The sequence below is a fragment of the Hipposideros armiger genome, unplaced genomic scaffold (assembly GCF_001890085.2).
Source record: "Hipposideros armiger isolate ML-2016 unplaced genomic scaffold, ASM189008v1 scaffold_372, whole genome shotgun sequence".
NCBI lineage: Eukaryota > Metazoa > Chordata > Mammalia > Chiroptera > Hipposideridae > Hipposideros > Hipposideros armiger.
The window spans coordinates 962,904-983,196 of record NW_017731722.1 but is presented as its reverse complement, the minus strand read 5'-3'; the positions used below and the strand labels follow the sequence as shown (position 1 = coordinate 983,196).

Here is a 20,293-nt window from a genome sequence, read left to right as displayed (position 1 = left end):
GGTATATGGACGTATGCATGTAGTCATTCATTCGTTTTTAGGTTGTTTGGAAAGTGAGGCAGGATGGTGCTGTGAAAAAAACCAGGAACAGGACAGTGGGATAGATATTGGCATGGCCTGACCAGAGCTTACTCCGCCTCTGTGGGACTCAGGCAGACAGGGTCTGGATTAGACGATTTGTTGGATCTCATCCAGCTGTGATCTTATGATGTGAATTTTGCTACAAAGGTTGCAATAATTTCTGCTGAAGCTCATAATGAATTTTTAAAAAACACTCCATACAAATTAAATATTTAAACATTTTATACTATATTAGAATTTCCTGTTTAGCCTCGTGCTAACTGTGACATTGAGAAGGCATTTTAAGGACTTCTAAAACACTCATTCTCACTTTAAGGAGTGATATTTTAGTTTTTGGTTCAGGAAAATAACAAGTAGATTGGCTTCTCCTTTTTGCCCCCTCCCCCACAAGTGATGATTTGTGAATTCTTGTAAGTAACTAGTCCATGCCCAGAATGACCAGCCAAAGATTTTACATGTTCCAAATTATCAGGTTTGCAGAATCACAGAAAAAATATCAAACCATTCTCTGCAGCTAAATTAGGCCTTTCTAGCAAATGCCTTTTTCTTATAGCATTCTTTGTGTGTGTGTGTGTGTGTGTGTGTGTGTGTGTGTGTGTGTGTGTGTGTGTTAGTGCATTTTCCCTGCTTGACCATGTTCCATGTTTACTAGTTAGTAGTAAATAATTATTGAGGGCTGACTGTATGCAAGTACTCTGGTAAGTGCTGTGTGTATTATCTGATGTAACAACAACTTCATGAAGTAGCTGCTATTGTTATTCCCATTTTACAGATGAGGAAGTGAGGTCCTGAAGGTCAAGTTAACTCCCCCAAGGTTACATGGCTACCAGGTGGCGGACTCAGGACCTAAACCCTAGGCCTCCTAATAAATAATAAAAGGTCTCCTTTAGGCCCTTCCCCCCACTTTTTTCCCAAACTCAGGGTCCTCAATATCTGGAAATAGGGGGAAAAAACCCAAATGTTGTGATGTCATTGACTCCCCCTGTTTTTGCGCCACTGTCATCACTCCAAGCTCCCAGCCAGCATGGGAGCCTTCCCAGAGTTCCTCTGTCTGGAGGCAGAGTGTAGGACACTGTGCACTGGCTGCCATGCCCCATGCTGGGTTCAGGTCACTGTTAATCAGCACAACGTCTGCTTACCTTGGTGTCCCTTTAGCACACTCTGCAAAGGAAAGCTGCTGGTCCCTTGGTAAAAGGCACAAATCTGAGGTTTGTGAGTTGGGAGAATTGCTTGAGTATACACAGAAGTCACTGTGCCAAAATTAATTTCTTTCTAGCAAGACCTCAAGTCACTGTCACTAAATGGGCAGCATGTCAGAGTCATTCTTTGCAGTTGGCAGGAAAAAGTTTTTTACCTGGCCTATTGCTGGTGTAAATTTAGATGGTTTCATGAATAGGGCAACAGCAGAGATCTCACTGGAAAGTTAGAAGAAAAAGATATATTCAGTGATATTTCTAAAATTAAAGAAACGGATTTTGTTTTTGTTTTGACAGAAAAAAAGATTTATTGATCCTTAATCCAATGGGCAGGTGCTTAATGTCATATCACAACGCATGGAAACATTTTTTTATAGAGGAATAGGATTATGATGGGCCACTGGCTGGACTTCATCTTCCAGGGTGGCCTCAGATCTAATTAGCTATGGGAAAAGAGGCCCTCACGGCACTCAAGGAACTGGGTTATACCTCATGAGTAATTCTGACCATGAATAAGTGAGGGAGCCATTTCTCGTGTATTTATTCAGCACCTAATATGAGCCAGATTCCACTGGTAAAATGACTGAGATGTTCCTTGTCCACATGGAGCTCACTGTCCTGGCCCTACGATTGAGGATCTGTTGCCAGCTGAGGACACATCCTATCTGGTAGGAAAGTCTCAGGAAGCTAGATTACTTTTTAAAAGTGTGTTTGCTGCAGACCTAATCAGAGCAGAACTTGGGTGTTCTAGGTGGAAATATCCTATAACTTGGCACTGGGTAAAATACCCTTTGGCAATCCAAGAATATTTCACTTACAGTTAATTCAAGTGTCTCTTGAAGCCCGTCTTTCTGCATACTCGTATGCTTTCATTCTGTAAGTTATATCACCACGTTTCTCAGTGCAGTTAAAACTATGAACTTTAGTTTATGAAAATGCATGCATTACGTTTCTTTTCTTCTGAGGAATACCCCCATTCAGTAGTGTTCTAACTTAGCTGCGCATTGGAATCACATGGGGAGCTTTTGAAAATTCAGATGCCCAGGCTGTACCGCAGACCAATAAATCCCAATCTCTGGATGTGGGGTCCCAGCTGCAATATTTTAAAGCTCCCAGGTGATTCCAGTGCACAATCAAGGTGGAGGCCAACTGCTCCTGTAAACAGGAACCTCCAGAGTGAACTGTAAGTTCCAGACATATGTGTGTTCTTGTTGTTTGACCTCTGCACAAAATGCCCTATAAAACATCCAGTCTCACCTACAGTTCATCTTACATGAACTTTATGTGTGTAACAGGTCACATTTTTACTCTCTAAACAGAACTTTCAGGCAAGGCCAAATCCAACCAGTCATATGTCTATAGCAAATATTATCATGACCATAAAATCATTAGAAGTTAGTTTTCTCCATGCAGTAAGTGCTTTGATTCCCCCTACCCCCAGTTCCTTGAGAGAATTAACATTTGTTTTTATTATAATTAATCGTTCTTCATTTTCCTGTCAAAATCTTCTCAGATTCATCTTCCAAACACCTTGATTTTTTAAAATCTATCGTTTATTTTATAAATAAACTTATTTGGGGAGATGGCAGAATAGACATTTGGTGGGGCACTTGTAAGTGCCCTTTGATACAGAATCAGAAAGATTTTTTTCTTCTAATGTATTCACATACATACCCCCAGGTGTCATCCTGCATTTTCTTGGCTTCTCCAAATTAGAACACCATAAACCTCAGGAAGCCCAAAGGGTTGAACACTAGGAAGCCAGATAATTAAGGACTTAAAATACCACAAGCTGAAGTACAGGGGCTCAGAGTATGACTTAGGAAGAAGTATTCAGAATCCCCAGCAATGCAGAGATGAACATTTCTATGATATTGTCTACCCAAGTAAAAATAAACTGATAGACTATAGAGAACATTCTGCCTTTGTTCTTCAGTGAAAATTGACTGCAGGAATTAAAGGCTCTGCCATTTAGAACATCCTGAGCATCACTTTAAAAATTGGACAGTAAAGCTCTAGAAATTTTGTATTCTTTTTAACATTTCTAATTCTGCCTCATGACCCCACTGACGGTTCCCATGAAGACATTTTTCAGCTGAGTTGGTGGAAACCTTTCATTCACTTTGGTCCATGTCTAAACGGAAGAGGGAAACTGATGCATTAAACCATGGGATGATAACACATGGATTTGACTGCAAACGTTCCAGTGCCAGCTGGGTGAATGAATAGCTCTGCCTTGCTGGCCGCATGTGATCTGATGTCTGTTTGGAAAACAGATCAGTGGAACAGTGATACCAACCATAAGGTGAAGTGAAAGGAAATTCATAGAGGAGAAAAACCGAGCTATAAATCCTTGTAGAACACAAGTCCAGTTTTACAAATGAAGAGAATTATACTCTAAACACTCCAATTCTACACAATTAAGTTTGGATATACTTATAACTGAAAACATGGCCTTTGACCGCTGAGAAATATTTATAGCATCGGTAAAAAAAATAGCAAATGCCATTCTTTAAAATAATAAAATTAAATTCAAAACAGTGCCGAGCAATCTAAATGGCTTCAACTTTTTTAAGCACTTATCTGATAGCTATTAAAATGGGCAAGTAGTTAATGAGTGTCCTGTAGACCAAATCAGGTCTGCAATGGATAAATATTTCGCTTTTCATACGATTGAGCTAGTGTCATACAAAGTGCTAGTTATTTTCAGCCAGGCATTCCTTACTTGTTTTGCTCTTGTGAACCTCATTGACAGTGGCCCATATATAGGAAGAATGACAGGCTAGATGCAATGACTGTTTCAAGTAAAACAATCTAGGAGTTGGGCAAGTCAGTGTAGCCTGGTAAGTCCATCTCATAATTATAGGATTTTTTTTCTAACCTGTTTTAAAAAGAAAATGGATCTGGTTACAGGAAACACATTCTGTTCCAGTTTCCATCGTTCTTGCCTTAACATTTTAAATCAAAGTCTATTTAAAAACATTTAAGAAGAGCACTATAATGCTGTTTTTCTTAAAATTTACCATATTTGAGTATGTACCTGGAAGAAAAATGTTCTATATTTAAAAGGAAGTTTTCTAAAACTTCAGGCAGCCATTCAATTTTGTAAATGTCTATAAGGGACAATATTTACTGTTGAATATTTTCCTCTTATTTTGGGAGTTTTTAAAAGCATTTTCTAGAAAAAGCAGTTCTTGATTTTGGACCCATTGCTTGACATTGTGATTTTTAAAAATGAATTCTTAAGTACATAATTTTTTTTATAGGAACAGTATTATTATTATTATTGGGGACTGCCCCGAGGCTCTCCACCAAGTAAATCTTTGCTAGGACCAACAGCGCATTTTAAAGCAGTAATATAGTCCAACTCCTCTGAAACAGTGATATTACACTCAAAAAGTTCCATAACTTTTATATAAATGTACTGTTTCATACATTAATTACACAAGAGATTTCATTGTATGTAAAATCTCGAACCCCTGCCCAACTTGATGTATCCAAAATTTGACCTCAGATGAAAGTGTTGAACTGTAAGAAAAACCAATTAAATATCTAATCAACAGCACTTTTTGCTTGAGTAACTCATGATCTTTGTGTTTGAACCGCCTTCATATTTCCTACTTGTAATATTCACCTGCAAAATCCTTCCAATCCCACCATCTCAGTGACGGACGTGATAAAGCTGTCTCCTTTATTTTACATCTTCACTTCTATATTTATTGTTTTTACAGAGTGCAAGATTTAAATATCTGTCTAGATAGCATAAGCCTCCTCTATAACTGAGAATATACAAATGTAGTAACAGGCCAGTACTTTTTGATCCATCTTTCAAAATCATTGTAAGTGGAAAGTTGATGATGGATACTTAGGAGTATAAACTTAGTCATGAGTTCTACTGGGAGTATGATTTTCTGGGGTTTCTTTTTTTCTTTTCTTTTTTTTTTTGATGTTGAAAGGGTGGACTCAAACTCTAGAATTCTTGAAAGAAGCCCTAGAGTTAGATATTTTGGTATATTATGTAATTCTAAATATAGTAAGTGCTTACTATCCAATCTATACAGTGTAAAACAATACAGAACCCCAGAGACCTTGCTGTTTACCTGTGTTTTCTAGAGCAGTCCAGGGCGGGTGGGAGTCATTCTGAACTTCATTCAAAGGGATTGTGTAATGGAAAATTCTGGATGCACTTGTTTAAAGATATTCCCCAAAGCTTTAGTTTTATCTGTCAGTCTTTAGGGATAAATATGGGTGAGACAGTGGAGAAAAATTCCATGCGTGGAGCATGGGTAGAAAACTAGAGAAAGAGGAGGTGAGTCATTCATGGGAGTAAGCTCCTGCCCACTTCCTCATTTGGAGACTGATTCATGAAGCTGACATATGGGGGAGAGGGCCTTACTGGCTAAGGGATTGCCGACCACCCTTACAGTTAGTTCTTTTTTTTTTTTGGAGGGCAGTGTAACTGGCCCTCATGAGATGTGGGATCCGAACCGGGGCCCTCTGGCATCCCAAGCCAGTTCTTAACCATCGCGCCACTTGGCTGGCCCTACAGTTAGTTCTTGACAAACCAAAAACATGTCCAAATATCAAGTTGCTTTGGGGCCCTTATATTCATGTGATTGTTCCTAGACCCAGTTTAGCTATTTTATAAAGGGGAGAGGGAAAACCTGGTGATATTTAATGCCTGTATAAATGGAGAAATGCATGAAACCTGTGCAAGTTGCAGCTAGGGGAACTGTTACCAGGCTGTTCCTTAGCTTCCTGCAAACCATAAATTTTTGCAAATTATTTTTAATGATTTACGAAATCCTATTTTCCCCCAAATTTGGGCAATGTCGACAATTTAAACTTAGATCACCAGAAATGTGATTGCCTTCATTTCAGCAATAATGATCGCTCTGGAGGTTTATGACATGTTTTGGAGGCTGTAAGGTATGTTTGCAACAGATGCAGAGCTATTTCTGTGGGGAAGTGAGCTGGATTCTGCCTTGATGATTATGCTATTCTGTTTTCGTTTTTGTTCTTTAAGTAGCAAGACAAAATCAGGGTGCCAAGGTTTTGTTCTTCAGCCATCTCCAGAACACTCTTTACCACCTTGTTTGTGTTTGAAGAGGGTGACAGGGGTGGGTCACTGGTGGGAAAGGGGAGGGCCTCTGAATCTTGCTGAATCTCTTCACTCTTTCTGTGACCTGCCAGCTGCCTCTGTCCCTGGATCTTGGGGTGGATATGTCATACACATTTTACTTTTCCTGGTATTAATGGAATTAGAAGCTTTAGATTCCGAAGCCTTAGGACTTCAAACGAGTTACGTGGTGTATTATTATTTCAGTCAAACCGTTTTTATCCTGAAGAGGTCTCACCTAACAGAACCACCATTCAGATAACATATGTAGGTATTGTGGTCCTGTGCTTTGAATTGATTGGACATGTGTCGTGATCTAAATAAAGTGTTATGCCAATCAGAAATATAGCCTGAATGGGAAAATCTGTCATTTGTACCAATGAATAACTATCAATAAGTGTTTACTTTTAGACGTTTATTGCAAATTAAGAACTGACTGCATTTTGTGTAATCTGTCCCTCTTTGCACCAGAGTGCAGTAAGTATGAACTGTTTGCAGTGACGGTCTGTTGCATGCTCCTATGTTAATCGCTTCTCCAGCTGTGTGAATTTTGCAGTAAATGGCCATTGATTATAACTGTGTGGCTATGAATTCCAGAATTTGTACAGGGATTTTTAAAAATTGAGGGGAAATTTAATTTCACTCTTAACTTGCTCCTTAAGTTGTGTTGCAATTGTGAAGCTTTGCCTCTGATTTCTAATCTGCTTGTGTGTATTTCATAGTCCTGTTCTAGAAGTGAACTTGAAACTGTTTGTAGCTGCATACTGTATCTAAGGACACAAGATGCTCTCTCCTTCCTTCTCCTTATTAGTTGTCATTTGAAGATTTAGCATAATTTTGTTTAAATACCTCCATGGACACAGACTTATTTAACAGAAAGGATTTGCTCCATGAATTTGTTTTCTAAAAGAAACACAAAGATCTGCTCAGATAAACCATTAAAATATTAGTTTTATTTATGTTTTTCATTTGTGGTAGTAGCATTATATAAGGATATATTTTACTAAACCAAGAAAACCAGACTTTCTCATATATGAAATGGCCTTATGCTGATTATAATAATAATAAGGCACCTCTACCAGATAGGCTTATAATCAAAATTGTTAAGCTCTAAGGATTGGAGCACATGGTTTTTAAAATGTTTATGAGAAAATGAATGCTGAGGAATGTTCTTTGTGTCTAAGACTACCTTTGTTGCAAGTATTGAACATGAATATGTTCCCTTTAGTAACAACTTTCAGGATTAAAAAAGACTTTATCCTTTACTACATTTACTGTTAAAAGATCAGTCAGTGATAGTGTATATATGTCATTTATGGTTTAGAGGGAAACTTTCCTCTGATTAGTCAATTCATCACTGGTGATTAGACCTCCTTAGCTGACTTCCGGGAAAGCATGTGTTCAGATCCTGCCTTGTAAGTATCATTTAAAAATATGTCCTAGGTAGGACGCAAGTTGATTTTGAAAGATGAAGTTTCAAAAAACTCTATGACTTTTTTGCTTTCATCATTTATGGAGAGATTGGAAGGCCAATAGTTCTGTGTATCCACAGGGAGGGGCGGGCTTCATTCTACTGTTACGTGCGGACCCTCCTAGCTCATTCATTACTTGTCCAGGACTAGCCACGTCAGTGGGAGAAGAGACAGGTTTATCAGTGGTGGGGCCATGCCGTTTTTTGCTCCCCAGTGCCACCATCCCCCTCTCTGCAAAGAGGAGGGGTAGAGGTGAAAACTAGTTTTATTAGCAGATCTACTTCTTCCTGGGTGGTGTGGTTCTTGGTGCAGTGTCTTCATTCAACAGATGTGCGTTTGGTGCCCTCAGTATGTAAGCAGTACTTGAAGCCCTGTGGATTGTTCAGAAGTGATTTTAGGCACGGCTCTTCAGAGTTCATAGGAGATAACTCTAATCTGAAGGAGAAACTATGAGAATCATAAGAGTAATAAGCGTGTGAGACTTCTGAAGAGAGATTGAGTCTCCATTTTGTAGGCATGTCATTCATTCATTCACTCATCAAACACATATTGAGTACTTAGTGTGAGATGATGTGCTTCCATTGGTGAGTAAGAGATGGGTAGTCCACCCTAGCCTTAGAAATGTACAGTCTAGATAGACACATAAGTATGAAACTAAACGTGTGTACACATATAGACATTTAGTGTGATTCTTTTTAAAGTGTTGGTGTGTGAGAGTTAGAATGAGAGAACTGACCCTGGGTCTGGGAATAAGTGGTTAGGTCAGGAAGACTTTCTTGAGCTCCAAAGTTGCATCTGAGAATGGAAGATTGAGAACTTGGGTGACAGAGATTATAAATTTCACTGTTGTTTTGTTTTGTTCTGTTTTTTTCTGAGCCTTCAGGGGAAAGTGTTTTTATTTTTATGTTTTACTATGTGTGGGTTGCTTCTCTGTCAACTAAAATTCTTCATCCTTCAAATACTGCGTAACTTGTGTACACGTCATTCATTCACTTATGTCATGAATCATTTCTTGAGTGCCTGCAATGTACAAGCCTCTGTCCCAGGAGCTTGGTGCTGGGCCACAGTTGAATTTGAGAAGAGTGTGTGACATTTCTTGTAGACTGAGATATTATTATATGAGTGTCATTGTTATGGGAGAGCTAATAACATGGTTTACAAGGCTATCTTCATTTTTCTCCATACAGGACAACAGCTTTGAGCAGTTCATTATTAATTATTGTAATGAAAAGCTGCAACAAATCTTCATTGAACTGACCCTTAAAGAAGAGCAGGAGGAGTATATACGGGAGGTAATATTGAAATATAGTTTTTTAAAATGTTCCTTTTTTAACTCATAATACAGATTCTGGATTCAGAAGGCTATATGAACATGACCCTAAAATTAGATTTATCTAAGTTTAGCCATATTATATCTTTTAAGAATTTGTGTGGTATGACTCTAAGCTAACTGGGATTTCTTTGCCGCTGTACTGCTAGTGCCCAGAACAATGTATGGCACACAGTAGGTGCTCAATAAATATCAGTTGACCTTGACCAACTCAAGTCTTACTGGATTCTAGTGCAATGATGTGAAATAATCGTGTGTTAAGACAGTAGTCTCAGATGAATGGACAGATAGCTGTGGCACATGCATACAAGGGCATACCACGTAGAATAAAAAGATACACACAGTTATATGAACGAATCTCAAATGTGTTATGCTAAATGAAGGAAGTCAGACTCCAAAGGCTACCTATTGTCTGATTCCATTTACATGTTGTTTTCTACAAAAAGTAAACCAATAGAGGCAAAGCAACAAAGACAGAGCTCCCTGGTTGCCAGGGGATAGGGGTCATGAAAGAATGTGACCACGGGGGTGGGGGTAGGGGGTAGGTAGCACGTGGGGATTTGGGGAGCTGATTGTGGTGGTAGTTTGCAATTTGCCACAACTTGGAGAACTGTACACCAAAAAAGTGAATAATGCTGTATATAAATTTGAAAATATTTTTAGACTTTGTTCAATCTTGGAAAGCATTGATTTCCTAAAAATTTATAACAAAAATAGGTAACATTTGTTGAATGCTTACTACATACTGGGTATTGTACTAGTGCTACCTATGGATTGTCTCACTTATTGTAATTTAAAAATAATCAGAAGTAATGTTTACAAAGCCCTTTCATCCTTAATTTTAAAATGCACACTTTGTAGTCACCCTTTCATTTTTTTAAATAGCTGATGTTTTTCTAAGTATAAAATTATTTATTTCAAAAAGGGAAATTTTATTTTCATTTTTGTTTTTCTTAATATTTTAGTAGCGATATTACATATTTTTCTTTATTTTTAGTGTCATGTTAAGAACACTGAATCCTCTTTCTTTTTTTTTTTTGGTTTGTCGATATAGGTTTTTCTAATGTGATTGTTATCCCCAGTGACTTAGTAAAATAGCCCAATTACTTGAAAGCTAAATCATAAATATTTCATTTTTCTTTTTTAAAAGATTTTTATTGGGGAATTGGGGGATGGGAACAGCGCTGGGGAATTGGGGGAAGGGGAACAGACAAGTTGCTGTCCTTTTGTTCTTCAGTCTAGTTGTGGAGGACGTTGTTTCACTGGCCCAAGTTGGCACCATCATTGCGCTCTTCCCAGGTGAGGCAGATCAGTCGCCGGCTTCTGGACGGCCGCTCACTGCGGCTGCTGGCCGCTCACACTGGCTGCTGGCTACACACGGTAACCCATGGCAACCCACTGCCACAGGGGCTGCAGCCTATGCCATCGCCGTCAACTCAGGGCAGCCCAGCTCCAGGTTGAGCTGTTGTTCAGCATCTTAGCTGTGGAGGGTAGTGTCACTGGCCCTCATATGTGGGGTCTGAACCGGGGCCCTTTGGCGTCCCAAGCCAGAACCATCGTGCCACTCGGCCGGCCCTCATTTTCTTTTAGAATGATCATTATACTTTAGAAATTTTTATGCTTGTCTGACACCTTTTGGTAACATAAACATCCTAAAAGCCAGATTAATTGTCTTCCTATCATCATAAAGAAAATGCCCAAACTTTGAACTGTAACTTAAAATAGTTTGTACAATTGTCTACAACACTTTTAAGAGTATATAGGAAGATATCTAGCTTGCTGTATGAATTAATTTTTTTCCCCTTTAGAAGAAAAATAAATGTTTACACTTATGGGCAGAGTGTAAGCAGATACAGAATGGGATAGGTTTTTGTGTCTTTCCTTATGTTGAAAGTATTTTCTCTTAGCATTGGACTGTTTTCACACATGAAGTAGTGAACTGTTTTTATACATGAAATAGCTGCCCTACAACATGGGATTGACTCTAAAATTAATTTTTTCCTTGTGATTACAAATTAAGAACAGAAAAATCTAGGCCGTAGCTTCTTAGGATCAAGTTCTGACTTATTTCCTTATAAACATTGTACATATACACAGAGTAATATTGACCCAACGGTCTGTTGAGTAAATGTTTGGCCCAGGGCCAATGAAGAGCATGGGAAATAACCACAGATGGGAGAGTGGAAAGGGAGGCAGCCTCAGGACAGGTCAAGGGCATTGGTTTCAATCAGATCATGTCAGTGGTGGGCTGCTGCCCTAAGAAAGCTTTGGGAGCCGTTAGAGGACATTTGCAACGCTGATTTTATACAGGAAATACTGAGAGAGCAAGCGAAGTGCGGTAAGGTGGGCAAAGGCTGTTTTATGGATGGTAGCGTTGTAGCATCATCACATGGAGTTTGGTTTTGTTCTGTTTTGTTTTTCAGGACATAGAATGGACTCACATCGACTACTTCAATAACGCTATCATTTGTGACCTAATCGAAAATGTGAGTATTAGATACAATTTCCTAAAGAATTTCTTAGTAATATAATTCACCACTTGCGAATGATCTCACTCCCTTCAATGTTATGCTTTGGTATTTTCGCTATTTCAGCACTTTTCTTTAGGAAGCTGCAGAGTCCTAGAGGCTTTATTATAGTCCCAAGGGATCATACATCGTTCTTGAACACATACATAGGCAGCTGGACATTCGGATACTTAGCCTGGATTCCCTGTGCTCGTCCTGTTGCCATACCACAGAGCCCATTCATGGTGTTCACACGCCCATCCCCTTAGACACACCAGACTTCCCTGTGTGTCGGGAGCCCAGGTCCAGTCCACAGCTCCTGGGAATGTGAACACTGATCAGAGGAGGCTCAGAGCAGCCATACAGATTTTTGCCAAATCAAAATATCCATTTCATTTCTAAAACTATAGTAACCTCGTAACATACTGTTCAATCAATGGACATGGATAAAAGGGAACCTTTATGCATTGTTGCGGAGAATGTAAATTCGTGCAGTGGCTATGGAAAACACTATGGAGGTTCCTCAAAAAATTAAAAATAGAACAATCATAAGATCCAGCAATTCCTCTTCTGGGTATTTATCCAAAGGAAATGGAATTGAGATCCTGAAGAGATGTCCGCACTCCCATATTCATTGCAGCATTATGCACAATAGCCAAGATACGGAAACAACCTAAGTCTTCATCTGTGGATGAGTGGTTAAAGAAGATGTGATATAAATATATGAATATTATTCAGCCGCGAGAAAGAAGGAAATCCTGCCATTTGCAACAACATGGATAGACTCTGAGGGCATTATGTTAAGTGAGACAAAGCCAGACAGAAAAAGACAAATACTGTATGATATACTAATATGTGGAATCTAAAAAAAAAAGCCAAACTGATAGAAACAGTAGGATGGTGATTGTCAGGGTCTGGGAAGGATGGGGAAATAGGGAATGTGGGTCAAAGGCTATAAACTTCCAGTTTTATATAAGAGGGCAAGTTCTGGTCATGTAATGCACAGCATGGTGACTACAGTTAACAATACTGTATTATATACTTGAAAGTTGCTAAGAGAGTAGACCTTGAATGTTCTCACAAGAGAGAAATGGTAGTTTTATTAGTGATAGAGATGTTAGCTAACTGCTATGGCCATGTTGGTAATTATTTTGTAATATATGTGTTATCAATTCAGTAAATGGTACACCTTAAACTTGATGTTATATGTCAGTTATGTCTCAGCAGAGCTGGAAAAATTTTTATAAAAAATTTTAATAAACACAAAAGAAATGCTGTTCAAGTTAAGATAAAGAAGGATAAAGGGACAGCCTCAGTAGAACCCCAGGAGTGGTTCAGGTGTAGACATAGCACTGGTTCAGAAAACGAATGTAGAGGCTATATTGCATATGTGACTGCAGGTGGCCATGGGCCATGGGATTTATCAGGGGGAACTAAATATATGTGTATGTGTGTGAAAAGGCTTAAAGTGTGAAAATGTATAATATTTAGTTAGCTTTCTCAATCTAAGATTTTTGTTTTTATGTCATATTCTGTAGTTTCATATACATGAATTGATTGCAGGAAAACTGATTTGTGTGCAAAAACTTGGAAACTCGTGTCTTACAATTTAGAGTTATTGACAACCCTGGCCTTGGTGACAAAGTAATTTGAAACAATGAGTCAAATTTATGATCCTAGTCTTTAGCTGTCAGTGGTAGATCAGTGCTATGTTTCAGGAATGCAGTTACAGCCTCTAAATGTCCCCAAAATCACTTTCTATTCATCTTTAACACGTCTTTTTGGAAATTATTCAGTTAAAATTTTTTCTCAGTATTCAAGAAATCCTTGAAAGCTGTATCTTTGATTAAATTGAACATTAAAAACACTATTCTAAAGCATCACTATTTTCAGTTAAAAGGTAAACTTTGTTTTGAAAAATCTGAACAGTGTTGGAATGTGAACACTAATATTCTACTCAAGCAATTCAAAACTCCAATGTAAAATCCAGAAAATCAGATTTTTCTGAGAATTTTTCTTTTGGTAAATTTTGTGTCCCAGGTAATATGCTGTAGGAAGTTTAACTTTTAGAAGTCATGCCTAGCTTGTTTTCCTTCGTAAATATAAGTTGCACTTAATTATTTCCCTTTATGAAGGAAAACAAAGAGCAGTGGTCATACACTTAATTTAACTAGATTATCTCAGCCAAAAATCCCCTATATGATGGAAGAAACTCATGTTCACGTAGGAGCTTGAGTACTTAAAGGAAATGTTTCCTTCCAGTGTCACCTAACAATAATGTTTATTCTGGAGCTGTTATGAACACACTTGATTCCTGAGGGTCCACACTTCCCCTTGGTTTTGTCTGGAATGAATACATTCTGGTCAGAGGATGTTACGGCCTTGGGGAGAGGAATGGGGGACTTTGCCCTGGTGGAAGTGGGTGGGGTTGATGGTCAGTGCAGTGGATTGTTCTCTTTGGAATGGAGACACATGGGCCCGTAGGGGCAATTGAAGGAACAGCAGCCTTTGTTCAGCAAAGCAGATTCCTAAGTTTTGATTCAGTTTAATAGGGCTGAGTGCTCTTGGGATAAATATGATCACAGGGTCTGAATAGCACACAAATTGTCATTAATGTTTAACGTCCATCTTGATATTTTATATGGAAGAATTTTATTCTAAACAGATACTTTTGAGACACAGCTTGATTGTATTGGTCGTTAAAAGCAGCATCCCAAATCACATTTTTTCCCCCCTAAAAAGTGAACTTGATTTTGAACACAAGAACATCTGAAACCAATTTCCTTCTCAAGCTATGACTCGAATAATGGCCTTGGAAAACCGTGCTTTGTGATTTATGACCACGTGTTACAGACTAGTCTCGTTAGTTTCTGACTTTTAGATTTGTCTTTGAATCTTTGAGGTCTAACTTGCCTTTTTCTAACAATATGAACTTCAGTCATTAGCCAGCTGAGGTGGCTGAGGTGGCTGCTAAGTCCTGTTCTGTCCGGGGAGCGGACCAGGAGCTGGGGGGAGAGACCAGTACATGCCCCCACTTCCCACATCCACACACCTGGGACACTGGAAAAGGGCCGACTTCTGTGGCTTTCTGGTATTTGTTTTGATTCTCAGCTTTTTGTTGTAACTGAACGGAATTTTCTTGTGACTTAAGCGAATTGTGTTTGATGGTGTACTTAGGAATAATGATTAAAACAATGCAGTGAGGAAGGAAGGAAACCTTTTTATTTCCTTCCTCCCAGCACACAAATGGGATCCTGGCCATGCTGGATGAAGAGTGCCTGAGGCCTGGCACGGTCACTGATGAGACCTTCTTAGAAAAGCTGAACCAAGTCTGTGCCACCCACCAGCACTTTGAGAGCAGGATGAGCAAGTGTTCTCGCTTCCTCAATGACACGTCCCTGCCTCACAGCTGTTTCAGAATTCAGCATTACGCTGGCAAGGTATGAGGGAGCTGTGAACACCCATTTGGTCCTGTAGGGTTATTCCTTCTAGGAAACTGTGCCTTAGAGATGGCATTCTGACCACTGCCAACTTGTGAGATAAACGGAGCTGCTAAAATAGTAGAATCAAAGGAATATAGCCAATAATACTGTAATAACTATGTATGTATTGCGTAGGTACTAGACGTCTATAACTTCATAAGTTATATAAATGTCTAACCACTATGTGATATACCTGAAACTAATATATTGAATGTCAACTGTAATTGAAAAAACAAACAAACAAAAAAACCAACATTTTTTTTTTTTAAATAGTGGAATCAGTTAAGGTTCAGTAGAAATAGAATCTGGACCATGTTAAGCAAAATCTTATTAATACTCATAGCTGAAAGGAAAGCCCGTGAACTTGGTGAAAGAGTTTGAATGTATTTTAAAAAATTGATTTTATTATTTTCAATCTGTAAGGTATCCTACAAAAAAAGATCTAGCAACGCTAATAAAGGGGATTTGGCAATAAAAATTGAGTCACTAAAGACTTGCAATAAGGTTTTAAAAGCACAAACCATTTAAGCAAAACTAATAAATTCTTAGATTGAGATTTTGAAATGACTGGGGAAAATATCTACTTTTTTTACAAAACACATTCACTTGCTAAATGTTTGGGAGAATTTATGTTACCTAATATATAAAGATAATGTTAAAAACAATTTGACAATTGATTAATTTTTAGAATCCTAAAAGATTATGGATTGGAGCTAATAGCTCCTTTCTTATACATAAGAAAACTTAAAAGGGAAAAAATTTTCAACTATGTATTTATGTTAGTAAAATGAAGTCAGTGTATAGTATCTGAATCACCTTTAATTTCACAATTTTGGAACTTTATATCTCTTTTTCCATTAGCCTATATTGTTAAAAACATACTTTCCTGGTTAATTTTGCTGCTAGCTTGGGATGTCTTTGAAAATTCAATGTTAATCTCTCTTTTATTCCTCCCTGTCTGCCTTTAAACAGACTAGAACTGGCACATATGAACTAAAAAATAAAAGTAAAACCTCAAAAATGTGCTCAAACACCAAAAAAAAAAATCTTTTGAAAATGTTATGATAACATTTTTGGAGTTTATTCTTGCTGATCCTGAAGGGTAATAGAATTTATTTTAAACTCTTCTGTGATTTACAGATGGAATTTAAGCTTGGAGGCTAATTAGTGTTACAGTGTGACTAATGTGTTGGGGATTTGGTGGAAAAAGAAGAGGCTGCAATATAGATAACCCTGGAACATTTTTTAACAGTAGTTTGATGTTCTAGCTTGCATTATGTCAGTCATTGAGTCTCGTGTGTTGCTCATAGGTGCTGTACCAGGTGGAAGGATTTGTTGACAAAAACAATGACCTTCTCTACAGAGACCTGTCCCAAGCCATGTGGAAAGCTGGCCATGCCCTTATTAAGTCTTTATTCCCTGAAGGGAACCCTGCCAAGATCAACCTGAAAAGACCTCCTACGGCGGGCTCACAGTTCAAGGCATCTGTGGCCACTTTGATGAAAAACCTGCAGACCAAGAATCCAAACTACATTAGGTATTTCTGGCACAAAAACTTTGACAGTTCGAATGTGAAGGCACTCTCAAGGAAGATCATTTTCCTGTGTGCTTAAATCTGAGTGTAGCCCAAACAGAGGATAACTCAAGTACTTATAGATCAAATAATATGGTATTTTGGGTTTGCTTAAAAAATACTCCGTGTCCCCTTTCCCCCCCAAATAAGGAATTTTTAAAAGGCTGGAAAAGTGTGGCAGGGGATAGGAATAGATACTTAATGAAATTGGGTTGTTGGCACATCGGGATTCGCAACTTTCTGTATATCTTTTTAAATGGCAAGAAACAAAAAAATGAATTTTTTTCTGTCAAGGATGTTACATAAAAGTTTTGTTGGATTCATTTTAGATTCTTATTATATTAACTTAGAGCACTGAAGCAAATGGGGCTTTAGTATAGTTCTGGTTTTAGGAAATATGTGCCCTTTTTTTTCCTATGAGACTATGGGCCTTGAGAACGTAATGATTTCTGAAACAATGAATTTTTTTCAAAGCAATACAGAGGAGACCTTGAAAAGCGTCTGGTCTCTTTTTTTCTGCTTCTAGGGCATCTTAGATCTCCAAATTCAGTAAAGACCAACTAGGATTAAGGCTATATGTGTGTTTGTTGAACTAGATAATATAAGGTGTGTGTCTAATGGGTCAGATTTCATAATAGCACTCGCACACCCACACATACCTTCTATAGTTGTCTTTGAAAATTCAGTTCTGCGGAAACGAGGGTGAAGAACATTTTTGTATGTGGCTTGTTATCTAATATTAATAACACATAAATAGGCAGAATCCCCTGGTGTAATTACAATCAGGTTAGAATATATATTTGGTGAAAATCCTAGTTTCAAAAGAAGATAATCCAGGAAAACCTTTGGATCACTTGATTTTCTTATTCTCAATTGAGTGGATGTCTTTTTTTTTTTTTAATTCTATTGAGGTATAATTTACATGAAGTGATATGCACAGGTCCTAGGTGAATGGCTCAGTTATTTTTTCACCATTGTGTACACTTAGGTAACCACCACTGAGGTCAAGACAGAACATCCCATCACTCCAGACAGTTCCTTAGTTCCCCTTCCCTTTTAGTGGTTTTAATGTGTCTTTAAGAAGTATTAATAAACTCCAAGATTGCGAATATATTATATCTTTTTTCTAGAATCTTGATGGTTTCAGATTTCATATTAAGGTCTATATTTTTCCATATAGTTATTCTGTTAGTCCAGCACCTTATATTAAAAAGAAAAAATTTTCCATTTTGTTTTCATTTGCCTTGAGGCTTTTACTGCAAATCAATTGAATATATGTGTAGGAGTTTAGATCTAAATTCACTAGCCTGTTTCATTCATCTGTTTGTCTGTCCTTAAGCCAAAGAGTGGACATTATTTTTATGAACATAAAAGGAAAAGCATATAAAACATCAAGGCCAAAGTTGGTAAGATTTCATTGTCCACATATTGTATGTGTATGTGGAATTTATTTGACAGTTGTAGTTAGGTAAACAACCATCAGTATTTAACAATGTATTAATTAGGATATAGAGATTGTTGCAATAAGATCCAAAAATAATAATGATTTAAACAAGATTGATATTTATTTCTTATGTAACTTCTAAGTATAAAAACTCTAGGGCTAATAGAGCAGCTCCTTTTATTTTGTGGCTTTGCAGTTTCCAGGGAGTTTCTCTCTTCCACATGGTCAAAGATGGCTCTCTACCATGTCAAAATCCCCAAGAGCAGTTAGCAGAAGAGCAAAGGGAAGGCAAGTCTCTATCTTTTTAAGGACACACCCAGAGAAGTGTTACACATTACTTTTGCTCTGAGCCTAGTGGCCAGAATTTTGTCACATGGCCACACCTACTTGCAAAGAAGGGTGGGAAATGGAGTCTTTTCCTTGGACAGCAAATGAGAGAGATACAGGGATATAGGGAGAGCAGTGATTTTAATCTTTTTATTTAGGTCTGTAATATACATACAATACAGCAAAGTGCATGAATCTTAATTGTACAGCTTATTGAATTTTTATGTATACACCTGCATAACCCCATCCAAAGATATAAAACATTTCCATCATTCCAAAAGGTTCCCTTGTGCCTCTCCCCTGTTGATCTCTACGCCTACCTCTTCCCAGAGGTAATAGCAATACTGATTTCTAACCATAGGTTACTTTTGCTTGAACTCCATATAAATGGAATCATAAAATATGTGTGTGGTTTTATTTTTGGTTTTGTTTTGTTTTTTTTTTAAGCTGAGCCATCCTGCTACCTGTTGGCAGCTCAGCGGCTGCTCAGCTCGGGCTGGACTCGAGCCGCTGTTGCTCAGAGCTCACACTCTTGAGCGAGCTCTTAACCAACTGAGCCACTCGGCCGGCCCAAAATATGTGTTCTTTTATGTCAGACTTCTTTCATTCAGCAAAAAATGAGGGATATTCACTCATGGTATTGTATGGATTGTGGTTTATGTATGTAGTGTTGTATTAATTTAGGTTTTTGTAAAATGATTTGTAATAATTTCCAAAGAAATGACTAGGTTTCTCAAGAATAACAAATATCTCACCAGAAAATAATAATATAGGGTACTTTGTAGAACATGGACAGAAAATATCCGTAAGAAGCAGTTTAATACCTAAAATCTTTGTAATCTTTTAGGTGTATCAAACCGAATGATAAAAAGGCAGCACATATCTTCAATGAGGCTCTAGTATGTCATCAGATCAGGTACCTGGGTCTCTTGGAGAACGTCCGAGTGAGGAGGGCCGGCTATGCCTTCAGGCAGGCCTATGAACCTTGCCTAGAAAGATACAAAATGCTTTGTAAGCAAACATGGCCTCACTGGAAAGGACCAGCAAGGTAAGAAATTCATTGGTCATATTTAATAATGAAGTTTTAAAGCATACAAATGACATTTTAAAAAAATTAATATATGCTCTTAGGCAAAGCAATTCTGTGAAAAATTGTACGTAATCTCTCACCCTCTTCCATCAGGATACCATTTTGTGCTAATTCTTGATCAATTATAGAGGTCTTGATTTTCTGTAAGGTCAAAACAGGGTCAGTTATAGAAATCTTGATTTTCTTTAAGGTCAAATCCACATTTGGAACTTGTATGTTAATAGAATTTTTAAAATAAGTCAAGTTAGGAGGGGATTTGTAACCGGTAAGTATATTTCTGTAGAATCATAGAAGGATAAAAAGTTAGAGGCATCTTGAATCACTGCTCTCAGGTTTTTGCTTTTCTCTCAGCTTTTCGTGTCTCTTCTCCCCACCACCCCCCGGGAAATAACCCCAGAGTCAGTGGTTGGTGGTGAGGGTCCCACTCTTTGCCCAGGCCTGCACCAATTGAGAAATAGATACAGGAGCCGATAGGGTCCAAAGTGTCAGCGCTGTTGCTAGTAAAGCTGGATTGGAGAATATGGCAGAACCTGGGGCCATATGGCTTTCAGTTCATCTGCCATGAATTAGACTCACCCATCTAGTCCCAGACAGAGTGCTGGACCAGTGCAGGCCCATCCCATGTGAGCTCTTCACATGCAGAGAGAGCTTGTGTGCTGGCAGGTAGGTTGC

The 20,293-nt window shown here is 38.1% G+C and overlaps 1 protein-coding gene across 4 annotated transcripts in view; it reads left to right on the top strand.

Annotated features, from left to right (window-relative positions):
* The window catches only part of MYO1B (myosin IB), a 172,493-nt gene that overhangs the window by 125,768 nt on the left and 26,432 nt on the right, over nucleotides 1-20,293 (top strand). For all 4 annotated transcript variants that reach the window (XM_019662350.1, XM_019662352.1, XM_019662351.1 and 1 more), the window contains exons 14-18: nucleotides 9,056-9,160; nucleotides 11,622-11,684; nucleotides 14,945-15,145; nucleotides 16,498-16,724; nucleotides 19,379-19,579. In XM_019662350.1, the coding sequence (XP_019517895.1) occupies nucleotides 9,056-9,160; nucleotides 11,622-11,684; nucleotides 14,945-15,145; nucleotides 16,498-16,724; nucleotides 19,379-19,579 (797 nt within the window). The remainder of the gene's footprint in view (nucleotides 1-9,055; nucleotides 9,161-11,621; nucleotides 11,685-14,944; nucleotides 15,146-16,497; nucleotides 16,725-19,378; nucleotides 19,580-20,293) is intronic.